The sequence below is a fragment of the Nerophis lumbriciformis genome, linkage group LG01 (genome assembly GCF_033978685.3).
Source record: "Nerophis lumbriciformis linkage group LG01, RoL_Nlum_v2.1, whole genome shotgun sequence".
NCBI lineage: Eukaryota > Metazoa > Chordata > Actinopteri > Syngnathiformes > Syngnathidae > Nerophis > Nerophis lumbriciformis.
The window spans coordinates 23451938-23467676 of NC_084548.2; the positions used below are offsets into that span (position 1 = coordinate 23451938).

The 15739-nt window shown below is 39.7% G+C and overlaps 1 protein-coding gene across 1 annotated transcript in view; it reads right to left on the reverse strand.

Annotated features, from left to right (window-relative positions):
• ddx4 (DEAD (Asp-Glu-Ala-Asp) box polypeptide 4) overlaps positions 1-15739 on the reverse strand; it is a 45149-nt gene that overhangs the window by 26823 nt on the left and 2587 nt on the right. Inside the window, exons 5-8 of the mRNA XM_061977379.2 lie at positions 4647-4667; positions 4526-4582; positions 4436-4447; positions 4309-4335 (exon numbers count right to left, since the gene is read on the reverse strand). Coding sequence (XP_061833363.1) covers positions 4309-4335; positions 4436-4447; positions 4526-4582; positions 4647-4667 — 117 coding nt within the window. The remainder of the gene's footprint in view (positions 1-4308; positions 4336-4435; positions 4448-4525; positions 4583-4646; positions 4668-15739) is intronic.

Consider the following 15739-nt stretch of genomic DNA (forward strand, 5'->3'; position numbering starts at 1 on the left):
ATCCCGTCTCACAGGAAATGCCCCGTGGCACGTCCCAGAAAATGACGTAGCTCAGTCATTAGGCGGCAGATACAGAAGCAGCAACAAGGTTTATTATATATATACTTTTTTGTATTCTATTTTAGTTACTTTGAATTTACAACCCCCTGGCGCTGTTTTGTACTGTTTTTGTGTCTCGTCTGTTTGTAATTGAAATTTATAAATAAAGGTTTAAAAAAATATAATTAAAAAATTTAAAAAAAAAAGAAAGAAGCAGCCGGAAAAAACGCCTCAAGGCATGGCTTTATTTTACAAAAAAATAAGACGAGGAAACGGCTATCTGCAATTATTGCCAGGCTTCGCTCTCATGTAAGGGGGGAAGCACAACAAGCATGATGAAACATGTTCAGGCCGTACATAACCTGAACGTTCGAGAAAGGTGTCGTGGAGAAGCAGCGACAGAGATGACGAAGCAAGCCCCTCTTCCTCTACTTCAAGCTAGAGCACCAATTCCATTGAGTGTGCTGGTGAGTAACTAACGTTAACTGTTTTCGGTTAATTTCCATATCTGCTCACTCGTAGCCTTTAGGCTAAAATAAGGTTACCTCTTATAGTGATCACAGAGACAGGTTGTTTTTGTGTTACTGTATATTTGTTTTTCTGAAAAATCCCACTTAATATACTTTGGGTAACAGTCAATTTTTTATTTTATTTTTTAAGGGGGGTAACAGTCAATATTTTTTTTTCTTATAAAATAAAAGTGAGCTATTGTTAAACCAAATATTGTGTGTTTTTTTCCATATACAACAACCTATCTGAGAGAATCGATAAGGAATCGATTCGATAAGAGGATTCGATAATGGGCTCGAACTCGATAATTTCTTATCAAACATCATCCCTAGTTGTGAAAATCATTCTATGCAACATCTTGGTCAAAGAACCATCATTACATGTAGAACGTTAGATAGATAGGAAGTATATGTTAGGAAGTATATGTAGTCAGCTGGAGGCGTCTTAATGAAATTAAACATTGGATGTCCGCTAACTTCTTGCAACTCAACGCCAAGAAAACGGAAATGCTGATTATCGGTCCTGCTAAACACCGACATTTATTTAATAATACCACCTTAACATTTGACAACCAAACAATTACACAAAGCGAATCAGTAAAGAATCTGGGTATTATCTTCGACCCAACTCTCTCCTTTGAATCACACATTAAGAGTGTTACTAAAACGGCCTTCTTTCATCTCCGTAATATCGCTAAAATTCGTTCTATTTTATCCACTAGCGACGCTGAGATCATTATTCATGCGTTCGTTACGTCTCGTCTCGACTACTGTAACGTATTATTTTCGGGTCTCCCTATGTCTAGCATTAAAAGATTACAATTGGTACAAAATGCGGCTGCTAGACTTTTGACAAGAACAAGAAAGTTTGATCATATTACGCCTATACTGGCTCACCTGCACTGGCTTCCTGTGCACTTAAGAAGTGACTTTAAGGTTTTACTACTTACGTATAAAATACTACACGGTCTAGCTCCGTCCTATCTTGTCGATTGTATTGTACCATATGTCCCGGCAAGAAATCTGCGTTCAAAGAACTCCGGCTTATTAGTGATTCCCAGAGCCCAAAAAAAGTCTGCGGGCTATAGAGCGTTTTCTATTCGGGCTCCAGTACTATGGAATGCCCTCCCGGTAACAATTAGAGATGCTACCTCAGTAGAAGCATTTAAGTCCCATCTTAAAACTCATTTGTATACTCTAGCCTTTAAATAACCCCCCTGTTGGACCAGTTGATCTGCCGTTTCTTTTCTTTTCTCCTCTGCTCCCCTTTTCCTTGAGGGGGGGGGGCACAGGTCCGGTGGCCATGGATGAAGTGCTGGCTGTCCAGAGTCGGGACCCGGGGTGGACCGCTCGCCTGTGCATCGGCTGGGAACATCTCTACGCTGCTGACCCGTCTCCGCTCGGGATGGTGTCCTGCTGGCCCCACTATGGACTGGACTCTTACTATTATGTTGGATCCACTATGGACTGGACTCTCACAATATTATGTCAGACCCACTCGACATCCATTGCTTTCGGTCTCCCCTAGAGGGGGGGGGTTACCCACATATGCGGTCCTCTCCAAGGTTTCTCATAGTCATTCACATCGACGTCCCACTGGGGTGAGTTTTTCCTTGCCCGTATGTGGGCTTTGTACCGAGGATGTCGTTGTGGCTTGTGCAGCCCTTTGAGACACTTGTGATTTAGGGCTATATAAATAAAGATTGATTGATTGAAGTATTTCAATGAAGAAAAAAAAAATCATAATATTGCCCCTTTAAGACTTTTACAAAATTTTGATAGACTTTAAGACATTTTAAGGCCATGAATACCAATTCTTGTATTTGAGACTTTAAGACCTAATGGGTATCCTCTATGATTTTCAGTACACCAGTGATACTTTGTTTACTGCCGAATGCAGTATTTGCTGATATCTTAATAAATAATTTTAGGAGGGGGAAAAAAAGTTCTCTTTACATACAAAAAAACGTACCGTGAATTACCTGACCCTTTGCACCAGTCGCCTTTTACTTGATGTGCATGTCTGGATGATTGTCTTTCAAATGTTTTGCCCAGTTTGAAGTATTACCATCTTTAATGAGACATTCAATGCTTTACTTTTCTTGCTTTGCCATGTTGCGCTTGTTACACTCTTTCCCGCACCCTGCCTTTCAATACAATTGCAAATTATATACGCTACCTGTCCCGCCAGGGACATACGCTTCCCTACCCTCTCCTTTGTCTCTCCGGCTTTTGCTTCTTTTTTCTTAACTTTCTTGGAGCCTCTTTTTGCAGTGCACTCTAAAATCGAACTAATAGATTTTTTTAACGAAATAGACGAGATCTTCTCAACGAGAAGGGGAACATGCCTGTCCTGATGGAACGTTGTTTCTAGACACAAAATGGAAGCTTGGGAGAAGTGGAGTGCCTTGTGATTCTTTTAGTCAAGGAATTTGAAGACATCTATTTATTTAAAACATATTTACGTCGTTAAGTGTTTTTATGCTCCAGCTACAAAAATATTAAAACATTTGCAGAATTTTAACCTTGCACCTTTATGGAGTTTCTGTCTTGTTAAAAGATATTCTGGACATTGGAAAATGGGTTAACTTGCAAATATGCATGACGTGTTTTTTTGGCGAATGTTGTGCGAGCGCCTTGCGAATTACAATTAAATCCTGAGCTGATCCCCTCACTTTTAACAGAATTATGCTTACACCACCACAAAGTGAAATCTTACATGGAGCTCCAAAGTGACGGTGATTGACCTTGGGATCTTGTAATTGTTAGATTTTCAGAAATATCGCCCCACCAGTGGCTTCTTTCTTACCAAGAGGACAGGGCTGTGTGCAGCATGGACAAATACAATATCCCTGTCTCTTTGGTGCCAAATTGTTTGGTAAGGGAGCAGATACTTCTCAATGAAGTACAAATGATTTAATAATGCATGTTTTTTCCTGAATACGTTTTACTTTATTGTGCTACTGTTGAAATAATACTAACATGAAATAATGGACTGGTCTTTACTTTAAGGTGTAAACATCTAAAATCCGCAAGGTGTCAAAATAATGTCTTCCCCCAATTCAACAAACAATTTTTTGGTTGCACACCGCACGCTTGCCAACATGTAAGGAAGGGAGTCAGAGTGCTCCCTTGAGCTAAGACCACAACGGTTCTGTGTAAACTTTACAGTAGTCAAGAAGCAGAGTAGCATTTAATTGATTTACAAATTATTTTGGCAACCTCTACCGCTGTGCAAAACAGAAAACACAGTAGGCCACAGAAAGTTTTTTAGCTGCAGTAACTACAATTACCAAGAATCAATCATTACTTTCTTACATGTTCCCAGAGCTCGTACTGACTTTGGTTTTTAAGCAATCTAAATTGACGATCCAACTAAAAATATTGGAACTCATTTCATTCAAAGGCTTGGGCTGTATCTTAGTACTAGATAGCAGCAATAATTTAAACAGTACCTCTGTTTTAGGTGGTGTGTAACGACGGTTTGTAGCCACTTTGGATTTTGTTTGTGTGTTGCTGACCTCTTGGCAACCATCTAAAGAGATTGCTCTCATAAAAAGGTCCAAAAGAATAAACAAATTTAAAATGGTTCTGGAGCGAGCATTACGGTGTCCCATTTACTTTTGTACTTAAAATTCCTGTCAAAGCAACAATCTAAATGAAAAACAGACCACTGCCCACATTGTGCTCTTATTCCTTCAGAGCAAATACTCCACATAATCAAGACAGGCTCACAATTTTGCATCAACAATTAACCTACCATTTTCTTGTGCAACATTGTTGTCATCTGTGAAATTAAGAACATTTAGATTAATTTAGGAACATACGGTGCAAGTTGAGACGTATAAAACAAACCACACCACTGAATTGTTTCTGATCAGACTCACCAAAATCACGACCTGATGTAATACACAGATCAGAAATTTAAATAATTAAAAATAATTTACACAAACTTTCCTTATTTAAAAACGCCTCACCTCTTCCTCCTCTGAAACCTCCTCGTCCCCCTCTGTTATTGTTCCAGCTGCTCATTTCTAATTACATTTAAAGATTAGCGCCACACGTACCCTATGTATTTTTGTTGATACAAAAGCTTACCAGTTCCATTCTCATCAGGACCTGCAACACAAAGCACCACATGAAATGCGAGTTATTTTCCTGATTAAGTTCTACTTTGTTGAGAATTGCATTTTTTTATTTGATATTGTCCAGGGTGTACACCGCCTTCCGCCCGAATGCAGCTTAGATAGGCTCCAGCACCCTCGGTGACCCCAAAAGGGACATGCGGTAGAAAATGGATGGATGGATATTCTGGTCTTTACACAACTCAAGCATTTTTAAATTGGCCAGTTTTTTGGTTTTAAAACAGAACTAAGCTGAATTTCATACTGTTAATTTGCTCATTGTTTACTCAGTTGACAACAGTGAGTCATTATTTGGTTTGGTCCATATTTTAGGGGCCCTACAGTTTGGTTAACATTATGAGTGTGACGATATATATAACTTTTTTTGATATTTAAAATAACGATGGATAATACGGTCATAACCCAAAGCTCATGACCATAGGGGAGGATGGGAATGGAGATCGACCGGTAAATTGAGGGCTTTGCATTCCAGCTCAGCTCCTTCACCACAACGGATCGATACAGCGTTCGCATTACTGAAGACGCCGCACTGATCCGCCTGTCGATCTCGCAATCTACTCTTCCCTCATTCGTGGTCGTGAACAAAGACTCCAAGGTCTTTGAACTACTCCACATGGGGCAGGGTCTCCTCCCCAACCCGGAGATGGCACTCCACCATTTTCCGGGCGAGAACCATGGACTCGGACTTGGAGGTGTTGATTCTCATCCCAGTCGCTTCACACTCGGCTGCGAACCGATCCGGTGAGTTCCACGACCAGGACGAAAACCACATTGTTCATCCTGAATCCGAGATTCGACTATCCGGCGTAGCCTCCTCTCCAGTACACCTAAATAGACCTTACCGGGAAGGCTGAGGAGTGTGATCCCACGATAGTTGGAACACACCCTCGGATTCCCCTTCTTAAAGAGAGGAATTGCCAATATGTCTGCCAATCCAGAGGTACTTCCCCCCCCGATGTTGCAGAGTCTTGTCAACAAGATAGCCTTACAGCATCCAAAGCGTTAAGGAACTGGGGGTGGATCTCATCCACCCCGGGGCCTTGCCACCGAGGAGCTTTTTAACTACCTCGGCAACCTCAGCCCCAGAAATAGGAGAGCCCACAAGTTTCCCCAGGCACTGCTTCCTCATAGGACGACGCGTTGGGGAGCACTTACCAGTACTCCCTCGAGTGTATCCAAAAAGGGTGGGTACTCTGAACTGCTGTTTGGTGCGTAAGCACAAACAGTCAGGACCCGTCCCCCCACCTGAAGGCGGAGGGAAGCTACCCTCTCGTCCACTGGGTTGAACTCCAACGTGCAGGCTCTGAGCCGGGGGGCAACAAGAATTGCCACCCCAGCCCGTCGCCTCTCACTGCGTGCAACGCCAGAGTGGAAGAGAGTCTGGCCCCTCTAGAGAGAACGGGTTCCAGAGCCCTTTCTGTGCGTCGAAGTTAGTCCGACTATATCCAGCCGGAACTTCTCCACCTTGCGCACTAGCTCAGGCTCCTTGCCCCCCAGCGAGGTGACGTTCCACGTCCCAAGAGCTAACTTATGTAGCAGAGGATCGGACCGCCAAGGGCCCTGCCTTTGGCTGCTGCCACCTCACATCGCACTCGACCTCTATGGGCCCTCCCATTAGTGGCGAGCCCATTGGAAGGGGGACCCATGTTGCCTCTTCGGCCCCATGGGGACAAGCCCGGCCACCGGGCGCTAGCCATCGTGCTCCAACTCCGGGCCTGGCACCAGAGGTGCCAGGCCCGGAGTTGGACGCGGATTTCCCTCGCGTCCAGGCGAGGGAAATCTGAGTCTCTGTTGTTTTATTTCTATTACAATGCAGTACATTTAAATTGGGAAAATGGAAATTTAATCGAGTGGAAAACTCTTCTCTATTCCCCGTTCAATGTGTTTGGACATATTGGTGGATTGGATTGCACATGCGCAGTGACTGTCTGTAAGTACATCAGAAGAAGACAAAGAACAGTGTCATTGTCGTCAAAACAATTTTCTCAGGGTCAAGAGTTCCCTTCGATTTTTTTAATTTCCCAGGCATGTTAGTGACACATTTTATTGATTATCTATCAAACAGGCAAATGTGGCTCTTCTGTTGTTGTTCCAGGTCACTCACAGACAAGGAACTGCGCATCTGAAATCTACCATGTCTCCAAACAATGAATGGTGAATAGAGAAAATAGTTTTGCACTCGATGTTTTATTTCCTATTTTCAAACACAGTCAATTTGGATAATGAACAATCTATTTGTTTTTTATCATCAGACCAAAAAACGGGAAAAATTTATTTTTATGTTACGGTAAATAATTTTTCTATTCCCAACGATAAACAGATGGCCGTGACATAATCAGACTATTTAATACACAATCTATTTAGTATTTTGTTCAATCAGATAGGCTGTGACTACGTTTAAATGGCTTTGTAGACACACTGAGACAAAGTGTATAAGTTCATGGTGTCCTTTGTTGTGTTTTTTAAGCTGCACCAATTTTTTTCTTAGAATTTAAGTACCGGTAACTTTAAGTGTTTCGTCAAGAAGATTGTGATATGTACATTTTCACGATGTGGTTGTAATAAATATAAAATAAAAGAAAACAATCTCAAGTTGTCTTCATTTTCAAGTTATTATGGTATCATTTTACCAGTCCGGCCTAATTGAGAACAGATTTTTCACCTTGAAACCGCCAACAATACCGGTACTCCATTTACAAGTCGTGACCTGAAAATTAACCAAGTATAAATTATATAAGTGCCAACGCAGACTGACTATTTTAGCGGCGCATTGAGTTAAAGGTAGCTTACAATGAAGTTAACACTATAAGCTGGCAACTGCTTTTGTTTCGTTTCAAACTAAAAGTAAAAACCCCGTTTCCATATGAGTTGGGAAATTGTGTTGGATGTAAATATAAACGGAATACATTGATTTGCAAATCCTTTTCAACCCATATTCAATTGAATGCACTACAAAGACAAGATATTTGATGCTCATAAACTTAATTTTTTTTTGCAAATAATAATGAACTTAGAATTTCATGGCTGCAACACATGCCAAAGTAGTTGGGAAAGGGCATGTTCACCACTGTGTTACATGGCCTTTCCTTTTAACGTTTGGGAACTGAGGAGACACATTTTTTAAGGTTCTCAAGTGGAATTCTTTCCCATTCTTGCTTGATGTACAGCTTAAGTTGTTCAACAGTCCGGGGGTCTCCGTTGTGGTATTTTAGGCTTCATAATGCGCCACACATTTTCAATGGGAGACAGGTCTGGACTACAGGCAGACCAGTCTAGTACCCGCACTCTTTTACTATGAAGCCACGTTGATGTAACACGTGGCTTGGCATTGTCTTGCTGAAATCAGCAGGGGCGTCCATGGTAACGTTGATATCGGAATCGATAATTAAGAGTTGGACAATATCAGAATATCGGCAAAAAAGCCATTATCGGACATCCCTAATGAGCATTCCTCACCTTTCTCAGTCTTTTTTGCCACTTGTGCGAGCTTTTTTGAAACATGTTATAGGCATCAAATTCCAAATGAGCTAATATTTGCAAAAAATGTTTTACAGTTCAAACATTAAGTATCTTGTCTTTGCAGTCTATTCAATTTAGTATAGGTTGAAAAGGATTAGCAAATCATGGTATTCTGTTTTTATTTACAATTTACACAACATGCCAACTTCACTGATTTTGGGGTTTGTACTACGGTTCGTTTGCATGTTTAGCACCCATCAATAATGCGGATGCTAGTGTCACAATAAAGCTGCATCCGTTGAGCACTCTGCTTCTAAAACTTATTGCTCATCCTCTTTGTGTTCGGGCTCAAAAACATAAGGTCCTGGATCATAATTTTTCCCAAAGTAATCATTGTTGGCTCTCACATAGTCTGCTTGATTAGCATTGTTGTGGCTCTTTGGGCGACATCTCGCCATCATTTAACTGGCTTCCTCAGCTTTCAAAATGTTTCGGGAATCCCCGTGAGATTGACACTATATTGATCATATCTATTTTTTCGAAAACTTTGGAAGTCTTTTGGTGTCATAAATCAGATATATATGATAATAGCTTCAACATAGAAGTTTAGTACCAGTAGAGTTTTTCCACTCTACTGGTACTAGGGTTGTACGGTATACCGGTATTAGTATAGTACCGCGATACTAATGAATCATTTTCGGTACTCTATCGTCTCTGAAACGTACCGGTCTCGCAACCCCCCGTGCCCGCGTCAAAGTCACGTCGTGCCATTGCTGGTTTTACGAGCATGTTCGGTCAAACACAATCACGGAGTACTCACAAGCAGACAGTGTGTAGACAGAAAAGGGAGAACGGAAGCTATAACACTAACGCCTTTAGGAAGAGGTGCTTTAAGACATGGCTAGTTAGCTACCGGCTAAAGTCCATCCGCCGTCGGCAGTGTTTCGGCTACTTCTAAATCACTAATCCTGGTCTCTATGGTGACAAGTAAAGTACGTTTCTTACAAGTATCATTCCTGCAGGACGAGGAATAGCTAAACATGTTTCACTACACAACGTAGCTCACCCGCATCAAAATGTAAACAAACGCCATCGGTGGATCTACACCTATAATCCAATGTAATGATATCAAGTACAGGCACGTATCTAAAGTTAAAGTTAAAGTACCAATGATTGTCACACACACACTAGGTGTGGAAAATTATTCTCTGCATTTGACCCATCACCATTGAGGTGAGGGGAGCAGTGGGCAGCAGCGGTGATTTAACCAACAATTCCAACCTTTGATGCTGAGTGCCAAGCAGGGATGCAATGGGTCTCAGTCTATACTACTATGATAACGTTATTTTTTGGCATTACAACATCTTTCGTTTAAAAAAAAAGTATATTGTGTTTATAAACTCAGGAAATACATCCCTGGACACGAGGACTTTCAATATGACCAATGTATGATCCTGTAACTACTTGGTATCAGATTGATACTCAAATTTGTGGTATCATCCAAAACTAATGTAAAGTATCAAACAACAGAAGAGTAAGTGATTATTACATTTTTAACAGAAGTGTGGACAGAACATGTTAAAATAGCAAGTAAGCAGGTATTAACAGTAAATGAACAAGTAGATTAATAATACATTTTCTACCACTTGTCCTTAATAATGTTGACAAAATAGAATGATAAATGACAATATGTTACTGCATACGTCAGCAGACTAACTAGGAGTCTTTGTTTGTTTACTTACTACTAAAAGACAAGTTGTCTAGTATGTTCACTACTTTATTTAAGGACTTAACTGCAATAAGAAACATATGTTTAATGTACCGTATTTTCCGCACTCTAAGGTGCACCTAAAAACCTCCAATTTTGTCAAAAGCTGACAGTGCGCCTTTTATATGGACAAATATTGAGCTACAACAAACTTCATTTTCATAAAGTTTAGGTCTCGCAACTATGTTAAACAGCCGCCATCTTTTTCCCCCGTAGAAGAAGAAGCGCTTCTACGGTAAGCAGCTGTCCCCGTAGAAGAAGAAGCGCGCGGTGCATGCTGGGATATATGACGTCCATCCATCCATCCATCCATTTTCTACCGCTTATTCCCTTCGGGGTCGCGGGAGCCTATCTGAGCTACAATCAGGCGGAAGACGGGGTACACCCTGGACAAGTCGCCACCTCATCGCAGGGCCGACACAGATAGACAGACAACATTCACACTCACATTCACACACTAGGGCCAATTTTAGTGTTGCCTATCAACCTCTCCCCAGGTGCATGTCTTTGGAGGTGGGAGGAAGCCGGAGTACCCGGAGGGAACCCACGCAGTCTCGGGGAGAACATGCAAACTCCACACAGAAAGATCCCGAGTCCGGGATTGAACTCACGACTACTCAGGATCTTCGTATTGTGAGGTAGACGCACTAACCCCTCCGCCACCGTGCTGCCCGGATATATGACGTTTCATTTCCATTTGTGTGTTTATGTAAAGACCCCAAAATGGCTCCTGTTAAGTGTATTGTCTGTCTAATTATAAATAATGCAGACGAGGCGTGTTGGCTGAGTTCTCAACGTTTACTCACAGCGTGCTCATAACCACATTCTAACTGCATGGTAACACACAACGCTTCTCAGGGCTACCGCGCATGTTCGCCACTCCCGTTGCATGCTGGGTAGTGTAGTTGTTATTTTCCCTAGCTCATAACATCACATTAAGAGACACGCTTACACGTGTCTTGCCGTCATTCTGGGTGGATTGACAAAAGAACTCCAGCCGGTAGATATTGGTGTCAACAAGGCATTCGAAGCTAGACTGCTAACTGCGTGGGAACAGTGGATGACAGAAGGCGAACACACGCTCACCAAGACGGAGACAGCGCCGGACGGCATACGCCACTATCTGCCAGTGGATCGTAAATGCCTGGGCTGATTCAGTCTCAACTGTCAGGAAGGCAGGAATTGTCACTGAACTGCTGGACAACAGCAGCGACACTGACTTGATCAATGACGACTTCGACGAGACGGAGCCGGCCATTTTGGATGCCGTATTCGCTCAACTGTTTAATTCGGATACTGAAGAAGAATTCAAGGGATTCGTGGATGAAGAATAACTTCATAAAGTGAGCTTTACATGTTTATTTTGTGTGTTGTGTGACATTAACGTTTGAGCAATGTTGAGTTATTGATATATTGTTATTACTTTGCACTATTTCGAGTGTTACTATATTGTGATAGCACTAACGTTTAATTTACCGTAACACGAGTAAGTCAGCTGTTTATTCATTTTGGGAGTGAACAGAGTTGTCAGAACAGTGGTTTGTAATCTATTAATAAAGTTTGACTGACCTATCTGACTGTTTTGTTGACATTCCCTTTAGCGCAGCTCCATCTAATGCAGCGTTTCTCAAAGTGTGGGGCACGCCCCACTGGTGGGGAATAGAGACATGACAGGTGGGGCGCGAGGAACGGGAGGAAATTTCACTTAAAATTTTTTTTTTTATTATTATATTCTTAGATTATTTTTTTTACTATGCTTTCATTTTCTATACACACTGTAAATCACTTTGTGATTCTGTCTGTGAAATCCGCTATATAAATAAATGGAAATTACCGGTACTTATTTTTACTGTAGGCTTTATATTTCTCGGTACGAGCGAAAGTTTGACAGACATAGCAACAGTAACTAATGGGGGCGGGGCTAAGCGGAACAAACTTTCGCGCGGATGGGTAGCAGGCTAATGTGTGGACCACAATTACACAAAAATATACATTTGTGACTCGCACCTCAAAGGTCGTCGAGCCAGAGCCTGCAGAGAAACAAAAATCTGACGGGCACACACTGTGTCATTCACCGGGAAGCACTCGCGTCAAGGCAGCTCAGCCCCGAACTCAATGAGGTTTTAACAGATGTGAGCGCGGTAAATTTGATCAAAACACGACCACTGAAAGTGCGACTGTTCTCTGCACTGTGTGAGGAAATGGGAGCTGATCATACAGCAGTGCTGTTTCACAGTGAAGCAAGGTGGCTCTCCCAGGGAAAAGTGCTGTCACTTGCCCTGTCTTGCCAAATGCATAGATCCTCCTTTTTTTTTTGCGAAGATTGCAAAGTGGCACTTTTATTTGATTTATTATTGAACTTGATGCAAGTTATTTGATTTATTATTGAACTAAAATGCAAGTTATAACACTTTTGTTTTATTTATTATTGAACTTGATGCAAGTTATAACACTTTTTTTGATTTATTATTGAACTTGATGCAAGATATTTGATTTATTATTGAACTTGATGCAAGTTAACACTTTTATTTGATTTATTATTGAACTTGATGCAAGTTATAACACTTTTATTTGATTTATTATTGAACTTGATGCAAATTATAACCCTTTTTTTGATTTATTATTGAACGTGATGCAAGTTATAACACTTTTTTTTTTTTGAACTTGATGCAAGTTATAACACTTTTTTTGATTTATTATTGAACTTGATGCAAGATATTTGATTTATTATTGAACTTGATGCAAGTTAACACTTTTATTTGATTTATTATTGAACTTGATGCAAGTTATAACACTTTTATTTGATTTATTATTGAACTTGATGCAAATTATAACCCTTTTTTTGATTTATTATTGAACGTGATGCAAGTTATAACACTTTTTTTTTTTTGAACTTGATTCAAGTTATAACACTTTTTTTGATTTATTATTGAACTTGATGCAAGTTATTTGATTTATTATTGAACGCAAGTTATAACACTTATTTGATTTATTATTGAACTTGATGCAAGTTATAACACTTTTTTTGATTTATTATTGAACGTGATGCAAGTTATAAACTTTTTTTTATTTATTATTGAACTTGATGCAAGTTATAACACTTTTGTTTTATTTATTGAACTTGATGGAAGTTATTTTATTTATGATTGAACTTGATGCAAGTTATACCACAGCTGCACAGTTATTTTATTTATTATTGAACTTGATGTTATTTTATGTTATTGAGCTTGAACGTATACAACTTGATGTTCAATAAATTTGAAAATGTTAAAGCTTGGCATTAGCGCTCTGTTGGGGCAATGGGGGCAGGTGGGGCTTGAAAACTCTCCCTTGTCCAAAGTGGGGGATGACAAAAAAAGTTTGAGAACCACTGATCTAATGGGTGCGCCTTATATATGAACAAAGTTTTGAAATATGCCATTCATTGAAGGTGCGCCTTATAATCCGGTGCGCCTTATAGTGCGGATAATACGGTACCCTAAGATGTTTTTGTTAAAATAAAGCCAATAATGCAATTTTTTGTGGTTCTCTTTATTTAGAAAAGTACCGAAAAGTATCAAAATAATTTTAGTATCGGTACCAAAATATTGGTATCATTACAACACTAACTGGTACTTTAAAACAGAGATGTTCTGTTAAACCATGAATGGTAACATAAGCTAGCCAGTGGTGTCCTGGTATTTTTTTACTTGAAAAATGTAACTGAGGAAGTTGCAAACAGCCCCTTGAAGAGGGTTTTGAGATAGGAGTTGTCTTGACTAATTATGCTTAACGTTGCATGGAAAAATTCAAGATACAAGTATTCTCACCATTCAGGCATGTGAGCACCCTTTGTGAATAAGCAGAAAACTGATGTAAAAAAGAGGGAAATCGGCAGGAAGTGCTGCGACGCAAGCCCCGAAAGAACATTTTGAAATTCAATACTACATTTCCTGCAATTGGTTGAATTTCTACACTATATTTATGGAGGTTAATTTTTGTCTATTACGAAAGCTTTGTTTTGACACAATTATGTAACTGAATTTTCTTTCTTTTTTTTTACATCAAATTATGCTGACCTCATTGAAAAAAGATGTAGTGTAAAAAAAGTTTAGCGTCGAATTTTGCTGCTTGAAAAAGCAAGACTCACTTGCGGTAAAATAAGGCTAAAGTAATCACGCTGTCTCAGAACCAGCCAACGAGGTGTCAAGTTTGAAGTCACATGACACGGGTCTTTCAAAACTGCATAAAAAAAAGGAGTTAACTGGGCTTCCTGGGCATAATACAACATAATAAACACTTCAATGCGGCTCGCTGGATATTTTCAAACTATAGAAATTATTCCAATTGGTTAAAATCTACACTTTTTTACGTGACATACGAGTTAGTACGTGCCATGATAGCAGGGGATACACAATATGACCAGCAAAAGGTGCTGGATAATGATGCTCGACGTAATATCAGTGTTCTGCATATATAGAATAGGTGGATGTTTTTATCCTTTTGCCTTGTTTGCTGCTCTTGTTCGATTATAAAAGATATCGATGGAGGTGGTCTGCAGGAGAGGCGTATCTTTCATATATTCTCAATATTCAGTGTTTTATTGTTCGTAGTATTGTAAATCCCACATTATGTATTTTCATGTACATTTCAGTAAAAAACTAAATACCATCTCACAAACAGAATGAACTTTAGTTTTTTACTGAATTATATAACAATGTACATACAACTTAAATATAGAATGTGGGATTTACAATATTAACTATGAACAATAAAAACACTGAATATGGAAACGAGTTGAACTTTGTGCCTCTACTTCCCAGACCACCTCCTTGACAGACATCTTCTATAATCTGACAAGAGCTACAAATAAAGGCAAAAGGATAAAAAAAAAATATATATATATATATATTTATTCGATATAGCACTGTTCTGCAGAACTTGCTGCAAAACAGTTATGCATAAGTGATATTACATTGTGCATCATAATCCAACACCATCTGCTGGTCACATTGTTTATCACAGTCAGTTTTTAACTGAAAATCATAACATTTACTAACTTGTCACATTAAAAGTGCAGATTTTAAACATTGGAATCATTTCTATAGTTTAAAAACATTCACCGAGCCGCATTGACTGGTTTATTATGTTGTATTATGCCCAGGTAGCCCAGTTAACTGCTCTTTTTATGCTGTTTTGCAAGACCTGTGTCACTGACTTTAAACTTGACACCTCCTTGGCTGGTTCTGAGACAAGATTGATTGCTTCAGTCTTAATTTCCCCAGAAGTGAGTCTTGCTTTTTAAAGCAGCGAATCTTTCAAGGAAATTGTCAACATAATTTGATGTAACAAAAAATCAGTTCACAAAAATCAAACAGAAAATTCAGTTACATAAATTTTGCGTCAAAACAAAGCTTTAGTAATTAACAAATTAACAAAACAAATTAACCTCCATAATATTCTACCTTTAGATGTATTCTCATCTACTGACCTCTTTTGGCTGTCTTTTTGGCACCTACATGTCCCATGCAATGTACCACATGTTTTCTGGAGTAGATATTTTACTAATATAATTGAAAATGTAATGTAAAGTTCTATAACTTGCAGGCAAATAACTCGGAAAATGTTAGCCATTTGGCAAGGCTATCCTGTGGCCAACCCCTGCAGGTCAAATATTTCAGGTGTTGTGACCTTTGTCTACATCCGTCACATCAAAAATATACCCTCTTGCTGGCTACTAATAAATACTCTACAACTGGTTTGGTACTAACAGTGTTCGGATTGTAATCATCCAAATATGTTTAGCAGCAAAGTAGACAACTGTCAACGTTGTGGCTCGG